We start from the raw sequence: 22863 nt of genomic DNA, 5'->3' as shown, positions 1-22863 counted from the left end.
CCTAGCAAGATCTATCCAGAGCCAAAAAACAAGATCATATATACCACAGATTGTATCACCAGATGGTATTAAGAAAGTAACACCAGAACAAATAACAGAAGAGTTTAGGAACTTCTACTCATCACTTTATAATCTACCGGAAGTGGGAAAAACACAGAAAGAAAGGGAAGAGTACCTGGCTAAATCGGGAATACCAAAAATCACTGAGGAAGAGAGAGAGGAGCTGGAAAGACACATCTCACAGGAGGAAATAGAGCAGACAATAAAAAAATATGAAAAAAGGTAAGGCACCAGGCCCAGATGGATTGACACCACAGTACTTCCAGGTATTGGCCCCTATTTTGGGACCATACATGGAAAGACTGTTCAACAAAAAGGGACCAGAGGGGACACTGTCTAGAGACACGTTAACAGCCTATTTAACATTAATACTAAAAGAGGGTAAAGACCCAGCGAGCTGCGGAAGCTATAGGCCCATATCGCTCTTGAATACAGATTTAAAAATCTACACAAAAATTTTAGCGGCAAGAATGGCAAAGGTACTCTCAAAAATAATTCACCTAGATCAGGTGGGCTTTATGCCTGCGAGAGAAGCTAAAGATAGTACAACGAGGGTTCTAAATTTGATTCATATAGCCACCAAAACAGAAACACCGAGCATCATATTGAGCACCGACGCAGAAAAGGCCTTTGACAGAGTTGAGTGGGCCTTTATGCAGTCGGTGCTCAAGTACATAGGAGTAGGAGAAACGATGCGGGAAAGAATATCTAGGGTCTATTCTAACCCAACAGCAAGGGTAAAAGTGAACGGGGTATTATCGGAACCCTTAAGCATAAAAAATGGTACAAGACAGGGATGTCCATTGTCCCCCCTGCTCTTCGCACTCACACTAGAACCCTTCCTGAATAAAATCCGACTTAACCCGGATATAAAAGGTGTTACGGTAGGGAAAGAACAATACAAAATTGCAGCGTATGCGGACGATTTATTATTTACATTGATAGAGCCAGAAATCTCGATTCCGGTACTGTTGAAGGAATTCAAACAGTATGGAGAACTATCTAATTTTAAAATTAATTATGGGAAATCTGAAGCGCTAGGAGTAGGAGTAGCAGAGGTAAATAAGACTAGACTAAAGAGTAATTTTGGATTCGTATGGGTAGAGAAACCTGTGAAGTATCTAGGGACGTATATAACTGCAAACTTAACCCAAATTTATGAGTTAAATTTAATTCCCTTGATTGAAGAGACAAAGAAAACGCTGGAACAATGGAAAGGAGGTCTCCAGTCATGGTTCGGCAGAGGAAACTTAATAAAAATGAATATCCTACCAAAATACTTGTATATAATGAGAGCACTTCCAATACAAATACCGAATAGCTTCTTTAAAACTATAAATGGGATATTTGGTAGATATATATGGGCGGGGAAAAAGCCGCGGATAGCTCGTAATAGCTTGTCATTACCGAAAGATATGGGTGGATTAGCAGTACCTGATCTTCGCAGGTATTATCATGCCATTCATCTGAATCAAATTTTAGACTGGTGGCATCAGGAGGAAGTGAAAAGATGGGTCCAAATAGAGCAAGCTCAGACCACAGTATCATTGAAAAGAGCGATTTGATGCTATAAGACACTCCCTAAAACTTTAAAGATACACCCCTTAATGGGAAATACACTGAGGATAGGTTATCAGCAGTCCCTGAGACAAAAGCTAATTACAACAGATTCCCCGTTGTACCCTGTCCTAGGGAATCCCGAATTTACACCCGGCCTGGATAGACAATATTTCAAAAAATTAAGGGAAACAGGGCAAGAAAGCATTAAGTCCTTCGCGAATCAACAGAGGTGGCCCACAATCGCTAGGCTAACAGAAGAGGGGGGACCGTATGGCCTATGCCTGTGGGAGGCACTTCAACTACGGCATTTTCTGGGGACATTACCTGATCCTGGAAAATTTAAGAAGCCTTTGACAGACTTTGAAAAATTATGTGAGAAAACAGGAGGGGTAGAACGGCCATTATCTAGCTTATATAAAATATTGATTACACCAGTTAGCCAGCCAAGTTTAAAATGGCTGGAAAGATGGAAACAAGAACTAAATATGAACATAACGGAAACACAAAAACAGAGGATATTTAGGGCAATATTTAGACCAACAAAATGCACCAAAATCCAAGAAATAAATTATAAGATCTTAACTAGGTGGTACAATACACCAGATAAGCTAAATAGGTGGTATACGCAAGAATCAGACAGATGCTGGAGATGCGAAGAAGGAGAAGGCACATTATTCCACATTTTTTGGACTTGTCCGGAGATAAAAAAATTCTGGTCAGAGATCGTAACTATAGTTAAAAAAATAACAGATTATAAGATTGAGGGAGATGCCGCCTTCTGCCTGTTACAGGTATCAGAATTATCAGTAAGGCAATATGAAAAATCAGTACTGCCCCACATGTTAAATGCCGCAAGAGCATGTATACCCCAACACTGGAGAAAGAGACAAGCCCCGTCGGTACAGGTATGGGCAAGGAAACTAGAACACATTAATAAAATGGAAGATTTAGTGCTTTCCTCACAACATAAACAGGAACAATATAAATCGATATGGAGAAAGTGGAACTTATTTGTAGCTTCGGATGAGGGGAGACAATTGTTAAGCCCGTCGGCTCAGAATATGGAAGTCCTGTGAGATGGGAATGTCTAATTAGGTGGAGGAGGATGGAGAGGGAGGGGAAGGGGAGGAGGGGGTCTCCCCCTTTTTTTTTTTTTTTTCTTGTCCTGGTTGAGATGTGTGGGTGTATGCATGGAAGTGTATGAGTAGGGGGAATGAATGGTGGGAGGAGAGGGAGGGAGGGGGGAGGAGACAAAAGGGAGAGGGAAGGGGACGAACGGCTAGAAAGATGAGGTGGAAACAAGATAACTTAATAGATGAGGGTCATTTGATTCATGTCCAGTGAAGGGAAGAGAGGTAAGGATGGTACGAGTAGGAATAGAGAAGGAAACTTACTTTCTTGACAATACCTTGCACCGGTCAAATATTTGTTAAAAGGATGAAAACGAGTCGAGAGAGGATCGTAAAAGACCTCAGAGATAAGAAAAAGTTGTATTAGATAATGACTCTGTATTTGGTTAACCTTATTTTGTGTATGATATTGTGCTGTGTAAATAACCTTCCATGAAATTAAAATAAAGTAATAAATAAAAAAAAAAAATAATAATTTTTCAAAAAAAAAAAAAAATTCCACCCCCGCTGCCCCTCCTATCTAGGTTCTGGGGGTCGGCAAGGAAGGATTGCTGTTTACCTGTCACTTGCACATGATTGAAGGGTAGATTGCAATTGGCGGGTTGCCAACGCAAGGATTAGGGTGTGCCCAAGCGCACCTGGCACACCCCTTGCGCACGCCTATGACCAGGGGTATCTTTCTATATTAAACATACTGGCAAAATAAAGTTTTAGTTTTCATCATAACAATCCCTTAACATGATTGAAAACTAACAAGGACAAAGCCTGCCCAAAGGGCAGTGTGATTCCTAAATATGGGCCAAGGTAGAGGAGTCATCAAATCTTGCTGAAAGAGAAAAAAGTGCATTTATACATACAATTGTGTTGATGTAAAAGGTTCATTTAAATTGAGGTAGGAGGAATAACTTGATTACAGGTCATGCTGTGTAAAGGAATACCATTTTCATGTATGTCCCATAATTATAAAGGGAACTTTATTCCACTTACGTGCATTGCGTCCTTCATTGGTGACAGTGAAGACATTTCCAGGTCTCTGAATCACACAGGTCAACTCAGAGGCTGAGCTAACAGAGACATTGCATGGGAGGGAGCCTAAGTGTAAGAAATAATATGAATAGAAATTCAAAAGCAACTAAAATATTTTTTTTATCAAAAAAGATACGGTAACGTACTACTTATACATAAAGGCAATATGTAGTTTAAGAGAATACTTCATTTTGGCCAATAAGGGAAAAAGAACAGAGTCTCTTGATAGACAATCCACCCACTGGTGATGCTTATCTTTTGAGTCCAAACAAGTTTTCTATTTTAACTGAAGCCCCAAAAAAGGGGGAGGGTTTTTTGACTCCTGAAACGTGTTGGGTGTTTTCTAGTTCAAACCAATAAATACTTTGGACTTTTTCTTATTTTGTCAAGTGCTCATTCTATTCAAGTATTTTTCTAATAATCTTCTGGGTTCCCACTGGAGGGTAGCCTTGTTTTTTGAAAGCCACTAAACCTGAGTCAGTGACCGTGAGCTCTCTGAATATTTTTTTACTTTATATGAACCATTAATTAACCACTTGCCGACTGCCACAAGTACATATACTGCGGCGGTCAGCCCCTCACAGGCAAAGTGACGTATGGGTACGTCACTAGCCTGTGAGGCTCTGGGGAGCGAGCGCGCACCGCCGGAGGCGCACTCCCGTTCGCTCACGGACCCCCCTGCGCGTGTGCCCGGCGGACTCAATGTCCGCCGTGCACTCACGATCATCCATTAGAGCGGAAGAAAGGCAGGCGGCTGATGTAAACAAGCCGCCTGTCATTCTCCCCTGTGTAAGAACAGTGATCATACGGTTCTACTATGTAGGACCGTTGATCACTGTTCCTACACCTCAAGCCACAGCCAATCACAGTTAGAATCACGCCCCTAGGAACACACACAACCCCTCCCTCTCAAACAAAGTTAACCCCTTCACTGCCAGTGTCATTTTACAGTAACAGTGCATATGTATAGCACTGATTACTGTAGTAATGTCACTGGTGACCCCAAAAGTGTCAAAAATGTCAGTCAAGGGTCCGATCTGTCCGCCGCAATGTCGCAGTCCCGCAAAAAAGAAACGCAGATCACCGCCATTACTCGTTAAAAATAAAAACAACAAAAATGACAAAAATCTTTCCCTTTGTTAGTAAACGCAATAACTTTTGCGCAAACCAATCAAAATACGCTTTTTGCGATTTTTTTTACCAAAAATATGTAGCATAAAACAAATTGGCCTAAAATGTTAAAAAATTTAGATTTTTACATTTTTTTTTGGGGGGGGGGGGGGGGGGAATTTCATATAAAAAAAAATGTGAAAAATATTGTTATTTTTGCAAAATTGACGCTCTTTTTTTGTTTATAGCGCATGATCAAAAAATCGCACAGGTGATCAAATACCACCAAAAGAAAGCTCTGTTTGTGGGAAAAAAAGGACGTCAAATTTGTTTAGGTACAGCGTCGCACGACCGCGCAATTGTCCGTTAAAGTCACGCAGTGCCGAATCGTAAAATACCCCCTGGTCAGGAAGGGGGTAAAATCTTCCGGGGCTTAAGTGGTTAAAGTGATTGTAAACCTTAAAGCGGATCTTTCCTGCATCTGAGCACCACAAACCAAAAACACTATTTAATAAATTTTTGATATTCAAAGCAAACTACCCCATCCATCCATGTCTTTATGCTTTATTTTGGTGGGAAAACTCCCCCGAGCATTTCTGACTGTGGACATCTGGATTCATGTAGCATTTACTGCTTGCCCTTAACTCAAGTTAGCATGCAGGAAAGTGTGCTTAGCTGAGAAAACCTCTCCTCCCCTCCTGAAGACTCCTGGGATGTATGACATCATTTGCCTAACCAGGAAACCAGGAAGTAACCAAAGAAATGTAAAAAAAAAATGTTTAAAACAAGTAAATATGATATAATTTCCTATCCGTTCACTAATGCTAGCTGCATGAGGAGTACAAATAATCAATGTTGACTGGGAGAGTAACGTTCCACTTTTAACTGTTTTTGCTTTGAAATAGCAAACATGTTATACTTTCCTGCTGTGAGCAATGGTCTTGCACAAAGCAGCTCTGATCCTCCTCTTTCTGGTGCTCTCAGCCCCTCCCATGTGGCTTATCCCCATTGCAAGCCACCTTCTATGGGGACACTCATAGGTGCTTGCTCCTGAGCCCCACTCGTTGTCCATAAGACACACAGCACGCAGCTCAGCCCCTCTGCCCTCTACCTCATCCCTGGCTGTGATTGACAGCAGTGGGGGCCAATGGCTCCTACTGCTGTATCTAAGCCTGATCTGCTCTTCTGCACATTGCTGGACCAAGATTAGACTCAGGTAAGTATAGGTGTGCGTTTATGTGTGTGTGTGTGTGTGGGAGGGGGGGGGCCTGCAACACAAAATGGTTTTTGCCTTAAGCACTTGCGGACCTGGTGGCTATAGGCAAAGAGACATATCCGTACGGCCCTGCCTACTTCTGGATTTAGGGCGCACATATTCGCCCCCCTGCCCGGCTCCCACTGTGATTGTACTCAGTGGGTGCCTGTCAGCAAGTCCTGGTCAATGATTCATGACTGGGACCTGCTAAATGGCTGTGTGCAATCACAGTCCAGATCTCTGTGTTGGTAAACAACACAGAGCTCTGTACAAAGGGAGCAATCTGTCAGTTTCTTATCCCTACTTTAAATGAGAGATCTTTAGTAAAACATCAGCACACTTTACAGACATTACACATTGTTAGGCACACTTTTAATCCCTTGATTGCCTTAGATCTTACATCCTTCCAAGCCAGTGTCATTAGTACAGTGACAGTGTATACTATTTGCACTGATCACTGTATTAATGTCACTGGTGATGTCAGTAGCAGTTAGTCAGTTCCCCCCAGGGTCAGTTAGTGTCAGATTGACTGCTGCACTATCGCAGTCCCATTACAAGTCACTTATAGCCGCTATTAGAAGCATAAAAAAAAATGAAAGAAAATTTAAAATTTCATTTGTAGGCTCTATAACTTTAATTCAAAAACATGTAGCACAATACATTTTGGGGAACATTTTTGAAAACATTTCATTTTTTATTTATTTATTTAACATAATTTTTGATTTTTTTTTTTTTTTGTTGATATCGCAAAAAAAATAAAAAATCCAATGTGATCAAATACCACCAAAAGAAAGCTCTATTTGTGAGAATTTCTTTTTTTTTATTTCATGTGAGTACAGCGTTGCATGACCGTACAATTACCAGTTAAAAATAGCACAGTGCCGACTAGCAAAATATGGCCTGGTCATGATGGGGGTAAAATCTTCAGGAGCTCAAGTGGTTAATGAAGAGAGTGCATTAAGGTAAAAATCCTTAAGCCTTTAGAACCACTTTAGGTCCCGGTGCTTCTTGGTTGCTTTTTTCAGTGTCTGAGCTCACACTCTGTCTGTTGGTGCCCTTAGAAATACCAGGTGCTTTAGGGTGTGAAGGACCTCTTGTGAGCATCTCCCTTTCTTCCTAAGATTTAGCTATGAGCAGCCAATCATTGGGCCTGGACACTATAACATGGGGAGAGAAGGTCATTAACCCTGTATAAGCTCCAACACGGACATAACTTACACAAGGATTGAACCCATGGCTCCCACAGATATATGGAGCGGCAGGAGATCATGGTGAAGGTATCAGTGGGTGTCCTGTCAAGAGAAAGTGTCAATTTTCCATGAATGGGCAAAGTGACAGATTCTCCTAAATTTAACAAACATGGACAATTCAACAACTTTGGACAAAGAACAACTAATTGGAACTTTTTGATCGGGAGACTTCCAGAAAGCCATGTAAAGTCACACATCTAGATGGACATTATTCACTTTCATTCACATGTCTCTCACTTCACTTTAGGACTATGACTGCTTAACCACTTAAGCCCCGGAAGATTTTACCCCCATTCCGACCAGGGGGTTTTATGCGATTCGGCACTGAGTGACTTTAACGGACAATATCGCGGTCGTGCGACGCTGTACCTAAACGAATTTGACGTCCTTTTTTTCCCACAAACAGAGCTTTCTTTTGGTGGTATTTGATCACCTGTGCGATTTTTACTTTTTGCGCTATAAACAAAAAAAGATCGTCAATTTTGCAAAAATAACAATATTTTTCACATTTTTTTAAATGAAATTCCCCCAAAAAATGTAAAAATCTAAATTTTTTAACATTTTTGGCCAATGTGTTTTCTGCTACATATGTTTGGTAAAAAAAATTGCAAAAAGCGTACTTTGATTGGTTTGCGCAAAAGTTATCGCGTTTACTAACAAAGGGAAAGATTTTTGTCATTTTTGTTGTTTTTTTTTTTTAACGCGTAATGGCGGCGATCTGCGAATTTGTTTGCGGGACTGCAACATTGCGGCAGACAGATCGGACCCTTGGCTGACATTTTTGACACTTTTGGGGTTACCAGTGACATTTCTACAGTAATCAGTGCTATACATATGCACTGTTACTGTAAAATTACACTGGCAGTGAAGGGGTTAACTTTTTTCAGCGGGAGGGGCTGTGTGTGTCCCTAGGGGCGTGATTCTAACTGTGATTGGCTGTGGCTTGAGGTGTAGGAACAGTGATCAACAGTCCTACATAGTAGAACCGTATGATCACTGTTTCTACACAGGGGAGAATGACAGGCGGCTTGTTTACATCAGCTGCCTGCCTTTCTCCCTCTGCACCGACGATCGCCAAGTGACCGGCGGACATCGGGTCCGCCAGTCACACGCGGGGGGGGGGGCCCGTGACCACGTGGGAGCGCACCTCCGGCGGTGCGCGCTCGCTCCCTAGACCCTCACAGGCTAGCGATGTAGTACTACGTCGCTCTGCCTGTGAGGGGCTGATCGCCGCAGTAAATAGTCGTGCGGCGGTCGGCAAGCGGTTAATATCGGCATGAGAATAAATAGCGGTGTTCACATCAATGCGATGTACAAATAAAGAAAATAAATGCACTGTCATTGCTGACCTCCTTAGGGAAGTTATATTTGCTTGGCTACAGAGTTTCTCATTTTGTATTTTTAATATACTGTGAACATTGCCTTTCTAGCAATAGACCAGGATTGCCTTCTCTGCAGCTGAAAAACCTGTAAGTGTTTAAGGCTGGATACACACTATATAACTTTTGTTGTTAGATTTCCTTTAGATTTACCTTCAATCATGTAGTGCAAAGGCCTTCCTGATTGCATACAAATTGAAAGAGTTTAGGTTTGACTTCCTATTATATGGTTTTGGTAAGTCTAAAGGAAAAAAATCTAAAGAAAGTTGTATAGTGTGTATCCAGCTGAAGGCCATGTAACAAAGCTTTGTTATATCTTACCTATTTGTACAAGAATATCTTGTGGGTTAGAACTGAATCCAGATCCTCTCAATGTGACATGAGATCCTCCATACACGGATCCATACTCTGGAGAGATGTTGTTCACATTTAGAATGTACTTTATTGATGCCTCAGTGCTGAAATCAAACCAAAAGCCATTAAGCATATTATATACTTCTCAGTACGATGCCTCCTCACTGTCTGTTTTAATTCTGTACCAAAGCATTTGCTTTATGTCCTCATTTGCTTCAATGAGGCCTGTTTGGCGGCAGTACTGCCCACTAAACTCATTGGAAGCAACATTTTTGCTGGGTGTGAAGCAAAGCAACACAATCCCATCATGTGAGCACCCCATTCAATGCCTGTGCAGTTTGAGTAGAGGGGGAGGGTGCTACAAACATGGCTCAACCATGCTTTTTTAACACCATCCAACTGCAGGTCTAAATGAGCCCTTAAAGTGTCACCAAAATCACTTCTTAAAAAACAATCAATAGATGGTGTATTACATGCTGTACATATTCACTCAGTCACAATGGGATTTGTTTTCTGTATTCTGCAAAAAAACTGGGTAATCCTGTTGTTCTCTATCCCCCCTTCTGCCCAAGTTCACAATTCACCTAGGGACTTTGCAGAGCAGTGTTGGCAGCTCTGCACCTGCTCAGTTTTTAGTGAGCATTTCCTCCCTATCACATCTGATTAGCCCATGTGTTGCACATATGCTGAAAGTATGGTCAATAATTCCAATGTGCGAAGGGATCGGACTGGGTGAAACCAGATTTATTTTTATTGAAAACGTTTCTGCAATTACAAGGACATGAGTGAGGTATGATGAACTTTTAGTCTGGTGGATAGCAACTGCTATTCTGTTCCCCCAGGAACAAAAGGTCTAACTTTTTAGTTCCTCCCATGCCTTGCTTGCAGTTAAACTTTGTGCTGCCATCTACTGGTGGTTTCATAGAAATGCCATAAAGCGGAAATGTGTTTTTTTTATTGGGTACCTGACATCCCTTACACATGTGACTGTGGAGTCACTCATGTGGGAGTACGCGGTGGTAAATGACAGCCCACTCCCTCCTTCCTCCTTCATGCCTACTAATCAGTAAACACAATGGGGGTGGGATATTACATGTAGATTGATGGAGTCTTAACTTCCCTCTTATTCTATGACACAGGCTGGATGGGGCGTGACGCAGCCTGTGACTGGCGGAAATCTGCCCACACTATGTTGCCAAAAAATAAAAAAGATTTGATTTTAAATTATATTTGTATGACAATGTAAAACCATTTATTGCTATTATGTCTTTATGTTTAGTCTATATTCCAAAGGCTGTTTTTTTTTTTTAAAACATATGAGCAGCAGCAGAGGACTAGAAGTTCCTCCTGGCTATGTTTCCCTGCAGAAAGGCTGGGAGAGATCTGGGTCATGTGACAGCTGTATATCCATTAGGAGAGTGGCGGCCAGGACCTCAAGCATTGTACTGCAGTAAACCTCTACAGCTGTTTCGTGCACACACGCATCATAAAAAGTTTTGCATGCATAAAGGAGCATACTTTCTGATTTTATCTAATTTTGGTGTGCGCTTTAACCACTTCTGGACCTCCCACCATCTATTTACATTGCTAATTTGATGTTAAATACCAGTGTTATGGCAGCAGATAGCTGTCATAACCCCGGTATTTTCTTACTTGGCTGGCGGCCCTCTTTTACATAAAAGTGGTCGGCGGATTTGTTGTGGGATCACTTTTATGGGCTGCGGGAGAGGTGCCCCCCCTTCCCCCCCACTTCCCGGTCATTTTCCCCGCTTACTGGAGCCATCGGTAGCGTGGAAAACGATCCGGTCCTCTGAGGTGCTGTGCAGGAAGTCAAGTGAGGGCAAGATGGCCCCCACTCGACTCTATGGCCTTGGAGGACCAGAGCGACGTCATAAGTCACTTCCGCCCAATGGCCTTAAAGAAAAAAAAATACATTTTTATCTTTTTTTTTTCCTTTTAAGTGTAGATGGGAGATCTGTGCTCTTTTTGACCCCAGATCTCACATTAAAGAGGGCCTGTCCTGCTATTTCTATTACAAGGGATGTTTATATTCCTTGTAATAGAAATAAAAGTGAAAACTTTTTTTTTTTTTTTTAAAGGGGCAGTGTAAAAATAAAAAAATAAAAGGTAAAATAAATAAGAAAAAAAAAAATGTAAAGGCCCTGTCCCTCTGAGCTTGCGTGCAGAAGCGAACGCATAAGCAAGTTGTGCCCACATATGTAAACGGTGTTCAAACCACACATGTAAGGTATCCCTGCGATAGTTACAGCAAGAGGAACAATTCTGGTCCTAGACCTCCTCTGTAACTCTAAAGCTGGATACACACTATCCAAGTTTTGTGGTTAGATTTCCTTCAGATTTACCTTTTCTATGTAGTGCAAGGGCCAGCCAGATTGCATACAAATTGAAAGTGTTTAGGTTTGACCTCATATTATATGGTTTTGGTAAGTCTAAAGGAAAAAGTCTTCAGAAAATCTTATAGTGTGTATGGCCCATAAACTGGTAACCTGTAGACATTTTTAAAGTTTTGTCTATGGAGATATTTAAGTACCAAGGTTTCTCGCCGTTCCATGAGCATGCTCAATTTTGAAGCATGACATGTTGGGTATCTCTTTACTCGGCGTAACATTATCTTTCACATTATAGAAAAAAATCGGGCTAATGTTACTGTTTTCTTATTTTTTTCATTTTAAAAAGAGTGTATTTTTCCCAAAAAAACTGCGTTTGTAAGACCCCTGTGCAAATACGGTGGGGCATAAAGTATTGCAACAATCTCCATTTTATTCTCTAGGGTCTCTGCGAAAAAAAAAAAAAATATATATATATATATATATATATATGTATATATTTAATGTTTGGAATTTTCTAGCAAAAAACACTGATTTTAACTTGTAAACAAGTGTCAGAAATAGGCCTGGTCCTAAAGTGGTTCATTTTGAAAGTGCTTAGGGAAACACAGGATTCCAAAGAGAGGCTGAGGTTTCAGAGCATCCCCATAGTTTTCCAAGTAGAGTTGCCACCTCATCCCTTTAAACCAGGACACACATTAATTAAACAGGCATACCTCCCAACTTTTGAACTTCAGAATGAGGGACACTGGAGGAAGGAAAAGACCTGCGTCGTGATAAGTGTGGGTGTGGTCAAACTTTTAACAGTGGGAGGGGCTTAGAGATGTGGTTAAACAAAACTTGGGCTTCCTTGTACCTATAAAATATGGTTTGCCTGTGCCTACTTTAAAGAAAAACTTCATTCAAATTCAGGGACTGCAAAGCAACCAGCAACTGTTGAGACAAATACTTTGGTGAGAAATATATAATGTACAGTATTGTGTATAAAGTGCAGGAGTACGTAAAGCAGAGCACAGGGGTTGGGGAAGTCCAACGCTGCTCCAAGTGCTGCAGTCAGTGTCGGGTTTAGCATACATAACGCAGGCTGCAGGGTTTAAAGATGTAGGATACATGACACATAATGTAAATGCACCCTAAGGCATTTTATAGAGCTAGCTCAATGCACCAAAACATCCAGAAAATCAGTTGGACTGAGAGCTGCTCAACCATTCACTAGAAGCTTTGAATTTTATGAATGAGGTCATGATCTCCACCCCCAGCCTCGTATTCATTTATAAAATACAAAGCCTCCTATGAATGGTTGAACAGCTCTCAGTCTGACTCAATCTTGTTCCGAGATGGGAAAACCCATTCCACTATTGGAACACAGTGCTGTGTACTATCTGTATACATCTGTTATTAAAGGGCATAGCTCATTTGGACCAGCTTGGTCCAAATAAACAAATTTAAACTAACAGAAAGCTGAAGTTAGGCTTTAACACAACACAGTACTGTGTGTGGGGGTGCTACCTAAAATAAACTGCACCGCAATACACCCTCATATCATGCTAAGTGTGTTAACGTGCATACCCACAATATATATGATAATATATTTTATTACTGTCAGTCACCAGCTCTCTGCTTTGTCGCACCCCCCATGCCTCACTGGAGCCCTGGGCTGTGGAGAAGATGGAAGTGGCTGGCTCAGCATCTTAGCATTTTTTTGAGAGCCTGGACCAACTAATGGTCCAGGCTCCTGGGTGTATGCCTGGAACAGCTCTGTGATTCAGCAAACAGTGGAAAACTGTATGCTAAAAAAGGGGTCACAGGAGTGCAGAACGAACTGTACTCCTGTGACCCATAGGAGAAGTACAGCCAAATGAGCTTTCCATGAACTTCTCCTTTATTGTACAAGCCCCCATCCAATAAAAACAGTGCTGTGCCTGGCTAAAAAAAGTTGCATGTACCTGTGCAGCTCGGTCTTCCCTGCATGTCTCCTAGTCCTAGAAGAAGCACTGAAGCAGCAGCTCCTCCATGATGACAGGCTACATATCAGCAGTGAAAAAAGTACAGTGTAGTAGGGCCCTTACCCCTAATTGTTATACAAAATAAAAGGACAGAAGAAAGTAGGGCTTTGCGGGCCAGTGAGAGGAGAAGGATCAAACCAAAACCAATATATAAAAAAATTTACATTTTATTAGATTTACACATAAAAAACATGGGCGGTCACGCTCATGTTGACAAAGACAACGCACATAGAAAAAATTGTGTATAAAACATTTAGTAAGAGTCATTAAGGTAGAAATATATCCCAAAAGGGGAAAAAAACCAAAAGCCTGTGTAGGATTGAGAGTAGGTCTCGGATGGAATGCGGTCAATGTAGGTCCCCAGCAAGCCGACGCATTTTTTTTATGTGTAAATCTAATAAAATGTAAATTGTTTTATATATTGGTTTTGGTTTGATCCTTCTCCTCCCACTGGCCCGCAAAGCCCTACTTTCTTCTGTCCTTTTATTTTGTATACATATCAGCAGCAGTGTCACGGCCGACAAGAGGACACTTTTAATAATTCACCCACGCTGTGCAAACTACATGCCGGCTCTGACATCACAGGCGCCCGAGTTCAGATGATATAACATCAGCTGGTTTGGAGGCTGCACATGCGCAGTGTGATCTAATCAGAAGGGGGACATTTGCACTGGCACCAGCTGCGGTCCGGGCAATTTTAGACAGGAGCAAAGACACTTTTTTGCCAACCTTGGGCAGGACACTCTGGGGGGGGGGGGATGTTTGGACCCCCCTAACCTTCCACCCTTATCATCAACCCTGCAGACCTCAGATCAGCACTGCTCAGAGTGGTGTGCCTCCTCCGGAAAACATTACAGTAGGAGGAGGAGGGGGCGGGTTCAGTACACCCCGCTCTGTGTCAGAGGCAGGTGGCGGAGAGATGCCGGTTGTTGTAAATACCTTTCCTTGCGGTGCTGGACCCGGACAACCCGCACAAGCCGCAGGTGGTTTGTGACTGGTAACCACAATACTGCGCCCCTGCTAGGGGAGTCCCTGGAACCCAGTGCTGAACTTGTTGCAGCACTGAGCTCCATTCTGGGACTTAGACCTGATTCGCCAGGACTCTGGGACATATATTCAACTTCCGGGACGGTGCCGGTGAATCAAAGACGGTTGGGAGGTATGAAACAGGTTCTGTGGATGATAAAGGTGGTAATTAAACTCACTTGGTGCCTTTGTGCATTATATCAGCCTCAGAACCTGTGTAATTAATATGTGTCCTGGATTAAAGGGATGAGGTGGCAACCCTATTTCCAAGCCCCTTCCTTCATAGCAGAAGAGAAATAGGACAATTAAGCCCAATTACAGAGAGCAACAAGCAGTGGGTACAATGCTAATTCTGGCACAGTACCTGGGAACTGCATATCCCCAATTAGCCACATGGACCAGGACTGGGTAGGTTCCAGGAGGAAGAGCAGGGAGGATACATGTAATGTTTGTTGGTGACCACTCTATCTGTTTACAAGATGATTTTCCAATGAACACAGTATTGTCTTCGGATGCACTGCTGAAGTCCGATCCTAAAATAGTCAGTGTTGTGTTACCTGTAAAAAAGCAAACAATTGTATATACACTTATTAAAGCTTCCATTAACAGAAGTCATTTGTTCTGATTTGAACACAGAATGTATACTTGAAAAATAAAATATACAGTTAAAAGTAATTAAGTGAATGTTCTCACCCAGAACATTGCTGATGTTTGGGCTGATTCCAGTTATAGTTGGAGCAAAGTCCAAAGTGAATTCAAATGCATTCTGTAAGGTGCTGTTAAAGCCACCAGTGAAAACAACAACATCAGCGAGTCCAACAGATCCCTGCGAAAAAAAAATTTGGAAATTAGTTGTGCGTAGGTCAGTCTTACCTATGGGAAAAATATGATATACAGTATATGTTTGAGAATTTTAAAACAGGGCAGATGTTATTTAAAACACACAGGGATGTACACTGCTTAAAAAAATTAAAATTAAATTAAAAAGGAACACTTTTTAATCAGAGTATAGCATCAAGTCAAGTAAACTCCTGGGATATTGATCTGGTCAGTGAAGCTGCAGAGGGGGTTGTTAATCAGTTTCAGGTGTTTTGGGGTTAATGAAACTGACAACAGGTGCACTAGATGGGCAACAATGAGACAACCTCTAAAACAGGAATGGTTTTACAGGTGGATCTCCAAACATGCAACAAACAAAAGAGAAAACAGGCGCCTCCGAGTTAAGACTGCGATTTAATATGGCAAACAAGTAATAAAAACTTACATCAAGGTAAGTATAAGCAGACAAGATGGGTCCTTCCGGTGTCCGTGTGGAGGCTGGGGCTTGGAGTCATCACTGTGGGTCTGTAATCATCTCCTCTCTTCCTCTTCCTGTCCAGCAGGAAGTGGAGGGTGTCACAGCAGTGAGATGGAGGCTTGGACAGCAGGGTGAAACCGCAGTGAGATGGAGGCTTGGGCCGCACGGTGGCCGTGATGCTCGTCCACAGGATCTTCCGGCGTAATGACTGACGCGTTTCCAAGCATGTGCACTGTGGTGGGAAACCAGCGCGCGCTCCTTTTTCAAAGTCAGAAAAAAAGGAGTGCGCGCTGGTTTCCCACCACAGTGCGCATGCCCGGAAACGCGTCAGTCATTACGCCGGAAGATCCTGTGGATGAGCATCACGGCCACCGTGCGGCCCAAGCCTCCATCTCACTGCGGTTTCACCCTGCTGTCCAAGCCTCCATCTCACTGCTGTGACACCCTCCACTTCCTGCTGGACAGGAAGAGGAAGGCACTTTAAATTTTTATTTGTTTTCTTATTTTTTTTACTTTTTATTTTTTATCTTTACACTGCTCCTTTAAAAAAAATGTTTTTGATCACTTTTATTCCTAACACAAGGAATGTAAACACCCTTGTAATAGAGATAAGCAGGACGGGTCCTCCTTAATGTGAGATCTGGGGTCAAAAAGACCTCAGATCTCACATCTACACTTAAAAGCAAAAAAAACATTTTTATTTTTTCAGCATGAAATGGGCCCTTTAAGGCCGTTGGGAGGAAGTGATGTATGATGTCACTCCGGTTCTCCAAGGCCATAGAGTCGAGTGGGTGCCATCTTGCCCTCACTCGACTTCCTGCCTGGGACATGGATGGACCAGATCGTTTTCCCCGCTACCGATGGCTCCGGTAAGTGGGGAAAACGACCGGGAAGCGGAGGGAGGGGGGCACCTTGGTACTGTTTTATTTTTAATTTTATTTCTAATTCCATTTTTAATAAACTTGGCTATTTTTATGAGAAGGTCTCCTATTGCTTCCTGGCTAGGGTACTGTAGTGGATGCCTACATTTTGTTAGCCTGCTCCTGTCAGCGCTTGTTCCCAACCTTGTGTGGATTTGTTCTGATGTCTCCTTCCCAAGGAGTTTTTTTCACAGCAGCTCAGGATCAATCGGGCATTGTAATTTTTACCATCACCAAATGGTCAGCGCCGGATTCTAGTTTGTGACCTCTCCCATTGCCCATAAATGTGATCCCGCGGAGAATCTGCTGCTTGGACCACTTTTATGTGAAAGAGGACCGCCCGTCCTGTAAGAAAATACCAGGGTTATGGCAGCTATCTGCTGCCATAACCCCGGTATTTAGCATCAAAGTACTGATGTAAAACTGCGGCGGGCGGTCCAGAAGTGGTTAAAGATATAACCCAAATTTGCATAAGCCAGGGCATCCACTAATATTTCCAGTTGTATTATATCTGTGCAGTATGTAAAAAAAAAGGGGTAATTCTGTTAACCACTTGTTGCCTGCTCACAGTAATCCTACTGCAGCAGTGCGGCTCCCCTAGACACAGCGGGAGTCGGGCCGGAGGAGGAGAGGCGGCGATCGCCACTTCCCTTCCCCGATCGTCGGGGAAACTGTGAGAAGACCCGCCTGGTTATGTAAACAAAGCAGGCGGATCTTCTCAGTGACAGACATGAGAAGATCACAGGATTCAGCATAGCTGAACCTGCGATCTCTGTCTCTGTCACAGAACCCCCCCCCCCCACACACACACATGTCAGTAAGCATGAAGCACACATTTAACCCATTGATCACCCATAGGGTTAACCCCTTCCCTGCCAGTGCCATTATTACAGTAGCAGTGCATATTTTTAGCACTGATTACTGTAGTAATGTCACTGGTTCCCTCAAAAGTGTAAAAAATGTCAGTCAGGGGTCCGATCTGTCTGCCGCAATGTCGAAGTCCCGCAAAAAAAATCGCAGATCGCCACCATTAATCAAAATATAAATAAAGGGTTGGAAAAGGTTGGTACCGGCGCTACCTGTTAAAAATGTGCCAATGCCAAGATCCTATAGGTATATACTCATCATAAAAAGATCAAAATAGATACATTTATTTACAGGGGTTGGTTGGTGGCAGCTTTACACCTGTACATAAATTTTTTCATATATTCCATAGCATTGGTCACCCCCCCCCCCTTTTTTCATTAATCAAAATACCAAAAATATGTAGCAGAAAACAAATTGGCCTAAAATGTTAAAACATTTTGATTTTTAAATTTTTTTTGGGGGGAATGTTATATACTGTAGCAGAATTTTTTCAAAATTGTCGCTCTTTTTTTGTTTATAGCGCAAAATTAAAAAATTGCACAGGTGATCAAATACCATCAAAAGAAAGCTCTATTTGTGGGAAAAAAAGGACGTACATTTTGTTTGGGTACAGCATCGCAGGACCACGCAATTGTCCATTAAAGTAACGCAGTGCCGAATCGCAAAATAGGGGGTAAAATCTTTCGGGGCTGAAGTGGTTAAAGTGGAAGTAAACTCATTGATTTTATTATCAGAAAACAGTTACATTCCCGGCATTCCGGGAATGAAACTGTTACATTGGTTGTGCTCTCAACCAAACTGTCAAGCCATCCAATGGCTGATATCATAACTGATCACATGTGCCGCATCATGGCAGTTGAAGACTAAACAGAGGCCAAGATGGCAGCTTCTTTGGCTGAAAATGATAGGAGGGTTTACTTCCACTTTAAGTTGCTTAGGTCAGTGCAAAGTTCTTTCTGTAGACAGGGAACCTATACTAAAAGAAAATAGAAAGATTGGCTGAAATATTTTTCTCAATGATGAGCTGACTTTTATTGACTAACTTGGGTTATTAAAGCTGGAGTTTAGGTATAGATTTTATTAACTGCATTGGTCCAGCTTATTTTAAATAAATCAATATTTTTTAAGCAGACAGAGTGCCTGACTGTTCCACTACCAAACATGAACCTGCCAGGAACTAAGAGGGCTTCTCACCCTCTACTTACCGCTGAAGTCCTGCACTGAATCATTGTCAGGTTGATGAAGTTAATAGCGCAGACATCGCCACCAATTTCTGCCGCTGAATCACCGCCAAATCCCCTGCCATGAATTGTTACCAGTGTGCCCCCTGGTGGTAGAAGACAGAGTATACATCACACTGAATGCATGCAGCTACTGATAATTTGCATTTTATTTTATAAAGTGTTTTATAATACAGACATGGCAAGAGTATACATTTGCTAGCAATCTGGATTGTTTGTTTTACATTATTTACACAATGATATGTCACAAACTGACAGCAATTTTCTTTTTATTTAAAGTTGTCATTAAAAAAAGCAGTCCCGCTAATGTCAAGTAATATTGCCTAGGCTAAAATTATGTCATCAGTCTGCTACAGGCAGGAGGAAGCATTTCCTCAGAACTTCAAAAGTAAAATTTTCATACTTAAATTATGTTTTTTTTTTTTTTCTGCCCCTTGAGAATTTAAAGTATAACTAAAGGCCAATTTTTTTTTTTTTTTTGTATTTTAGTTGGAGTGGAGATTGATTAGAACACCTGTCTGTTTTTTTTATTTTTTTTTGCTGTCTGTGTCCCCACAAGTGAGATTCACCCTCTCCATTTGTCATGTTTACCATTATGTGAAAAAGTGAAAGAAAATCCCAAATTTTGGATTGCCACCAGAACAGGATTAGAAATATGATCTTCCCATTGGGGATACTAGTCCTGTTGAAAACCAGGAATTTCATCACTTTGGGGGGATATCCTGTCACTTCCTGTTGTGGATATGGAAAAAGTGAAGGGAAATCGACCAAAATGTACATAAATGACAAAAATGAAATTGACAGCGGTCATAACCCTCCCTTTCTCTATCCAAAAGGGAAAGAAAGTTTTGCCATGAATTATACTTTAAATAAATCTAATTTACAATAATGTATAAATTCTTGACATTTCACAAATCGACAGAAAAAAATTCAATATTTTTTTAAAAAGCTGTTCATTTTAAAAAAACGCAATCAAGCTAAAGGTAAGCAATTTTGCCTAGGCTAAGATGATAGCATCAGTCTGCTGCAGGCAGGAGGAAGCATTTCCTTGGTCTTTTCTCCCCATTGATCTGACTGCAACACTGTAAAGCCTAGTACACACGCAAGGATTATCGGCCGACCGATCGGCCGTCTTTTGTCCAGAGTGGTGTTTTGTTGGTTGGTATGTGCCTAGACTGCACACGAATTTTCTCACCCGACAAAATTCTACTTCAGAAGTGATGTCATGTGTTGGTTTGCTTTCTTTGTGTTCTTTCTTCTCTGAGCATGTCCAGTCTTGCTCATTAGATTTTTCCCTGCCGAAATCTGTACTGACTGCACGAAAATTGGCCGTGTTTTGACGGCGGACAAAAATTTTATAGCCTGCACACCAGATTTTTTTGGCCGAAAAGTCGGAGTCGGTTGTCGGAAGCATCATACTAACAAGCCGAAAATCGGCAGATCGGTCTTCGGACGAAAATTCCCTGCCGATTTTCGATGCGTTTGTACGAGGCTTAACTTTGTAGTGAGTCACAAGGTGAGAGGTTGCAGCAGTGTCAACTAGGCCAAAAATGGAGAGGCACCAGTATTTAGATAACTTTGTTATCTCTGAGCACAAATCACAAATAAGCATGCAAGCATTTAATTACCTGCTGAGCTTCCCGTTGATGGTATAATAGATGAAACAGACAGTTCTTGGGTAAGGGTCAGGTTTCCACCAGAAAACGTTGCCAGCCCAACTCCTGCGATGTACACTGTGATCGGGAAGGTCCCCGCATTTGCCTTCTGTACCAGACATCTGATCTCATTGGCTTAAGATAAAAATAAATGAAAAAAAAAATCAGTATTATGCACATCACCAAAACCATGGAGCAGAAGACCTTTCAAATATTCTTGAACATTCACAGGGCACTATTGACAACAACTTGGGGATTCAGTCCTTAAATTCTCTCATGGGTTACAGCTCTTTATGACAACCCTATAACATTCGTTCATTACGCGGTTGTTCTGTTATCTTTTTTTCCAACTAGCAGAGGCACAGGGCAGGTGTGTCCTCTGTCACCTCTACTGTTTGCTCTTGCAATGGAACCCCTAGCCTTATCTATTAGAGCCAATCCAGACGTTTGAGGAATAGAGTTTGCAGGGTATCACCATATGTTTTGCAGACAATGTTTTGTTATTCCTCACAAATCCAATGATTTCCCTCTCTAATTTGACCCATATACTCACATAATGTTCTGCTCTCTCGAGATTATGTGTAAACGAGTCCAAGTCTAAATTTTAAAGAAATATTGCTAGAGATGAAGTAGAAAGCACCACATCCCTTTGTTTAAAGTAGCTACAATGGAGGGGGGCAAAGTGGGACTTTAACGGTGCAAAATGATGGAGAAAAATCTGAATTCTCAAAAATTGTACATTTTATTACACATAGGAGGTGAGGACAAGACAGTACATCAATATAAAATGATAAAATCAAGAAAATGCACTCGAAAATATCAACTCTACATGTTTCGCCATCTTCATAATAGCTTCTTCAGGAGTTTTCATAGACATTTCTCGAGAGTGAACATTTCTTAAGATGACCTGAACCCTTTCTTATGCCGAAGGTGGAGGCAATAGAGGTGACGCCACCCAAGCGAGCACAGAGGGGGAGGGGAACCGAGACATCCAAACTCTTAAAGTTGACCCATAGAGAGGGTGACAGCCAAGCTGATTATAATGAATGTGCAGTTGATTCACTAGGTACCCCAATGTAAAAAAGGCAGGGAGGGAAAACAAAGTTTCCTTAGTATCCCCAAATGGGAGGTATCCCCAAAATTGGCAAAATTGGGCACATGGATTATCATGCAGTATTCAAAAGTTCACCGCCATTTTAATTGAACAAATTTTCCAATAGTACGCTCAAAATGAAAGAGACGCAAATGGTCTCAAAGCTCATATGTCGTTCCCCGGTGGTCTAGTGTCTTTTGCCAATTTTGGGGATACCTCCCATTTGGGGATACTAAGGAAACTTTGTTTTCCCTCCCTGCCTTTTTTACATTGGGGTACCTAGTGAATCAACTGCACATTCATTATAATCAGCTTGGCTGTCACCCTCTCTATGGGTCAACTTTAAGAGTTTGGATGTCTCGGTTCCCTTCCCCCTCTGTGCTCGCTTGGGTGGCGTCACCTCTATTGCCTCCACCTTCGGCATAAGAAAGGGTTCAGGTCATCTTAAGAAATGTTCACTCTCGAGAAATGTCTATGAAAACTCCTGAAGAAGCTATTATGAAGATGGCGAAACATGTAGAGTTGATATTTTCGAGTGCATTTTCTTGATTTTATCATTTTATATTGATGTACTGTCTTGTCCTCACCTCCTATGTGTAATAAAATGTACAATTTTTGAGTCCAAGTCTAAGAATATCTCCCTTGCACCTGGCTAGCTTTGTTCACTCCAATCTCCCCAACCAATGGGTACAGGATAAATTGCCCTATTTGGGAATATATCTCACACCATCTTATGTTACTTTATATGCAACGAACTTTGGGTCCTTTATAGGTTGAATTGAAAAAGTATCAGGTTTCATAGTTGGCGATAAAGATTTCCTTGTTGCTTAAGCTCCTCCTCCCTGGAACCCTCCCTGTCTACGTCCCTCCACATATTTTAGGAACTATCCAGAGATTTCCCGTATCAAATGTAATCGGCAAGATGCTAGGGCTAGAGTCTCTTCATTACATGACACAAATTGCCTCCTAGCAGCATACCATGCAGTAACCTACACCCTTTGTGGGTAAGTATAGAAGTGTACCTACTAACCCCTAAAGCTGTGGACACTATCTTGTGGACCACTCCTGATAGGTGAAATCCAATAACTAACCCAATTTTTAAACATTCATTAAGGAGGTGGGACTTAGTAAAATACTTACAGTATATGCCTTTAGCTACCCTGCTTAATTGCACTAATTTTGACCCTAGTTACAAGGAGCCCACCTCACATATTTGTAAATATTTTATTATATCTTTTCATGTGACAACACTGAAGAAATGACACTTTGCTACAGCGTAAAGTAGT

General features: G+C 41.7%; 1 protein-coding gene across 1 annotated transcript in view; it reads right to left on the bottom strand.

Annotated features, from left to right (window-relative positions):
* LOC309556569 (fibrocystin-L-like) overlaps positions 1 to 22863 on the bottom strand; it is a gene marked incomplete at both ends in the record, with an annotated part of 290856 nt that overhangs the window by 157161 nt on the left and 110832 nt on the right. The window contains 6 exons of the mRNA XM_082259013.1: positions 3738 to 3842; positions 9092 to 9228; positions 14869 to 15061; positions 15198 to 15330; positions 18794 to 18915; positions 20458 to 20619. Coding sequence (XP_082115139.1) covers positions 3738 to 3842; positions 9092 to 9228; positions 14869 to 15061; positions 15198 to 15330; positions 18794 to 18915; positions 20458 to 20619 — 852 coding nt within the window. The remainder of the gene's footprint in view (positions 1 to 3737; positions 3843 to 9091; positions 9229 to 14868; positions 15062 to 15197; positions 15331 to 18793; positions 18916 to 20457; positions 20620 to 22863) is intronic.

The sequence above is a fragment of the Pelophylax lessonae genome (genome assembly GCF_965119305.1).
Source record: "Pelophylax lessonae genome assembly, chromosome: 5".
Lineage (NCBI taxonomy): Eukaryota > Metazoa > Chordata > Amphibia > Anura > Ranidae > Pelophylax > Pelophylax lessonae.
The sequence above is the reverse complement of the archived record's forward strand: the minus strand, read 5'-3'. Positions and strand labels throughout refer to the sequence as shown.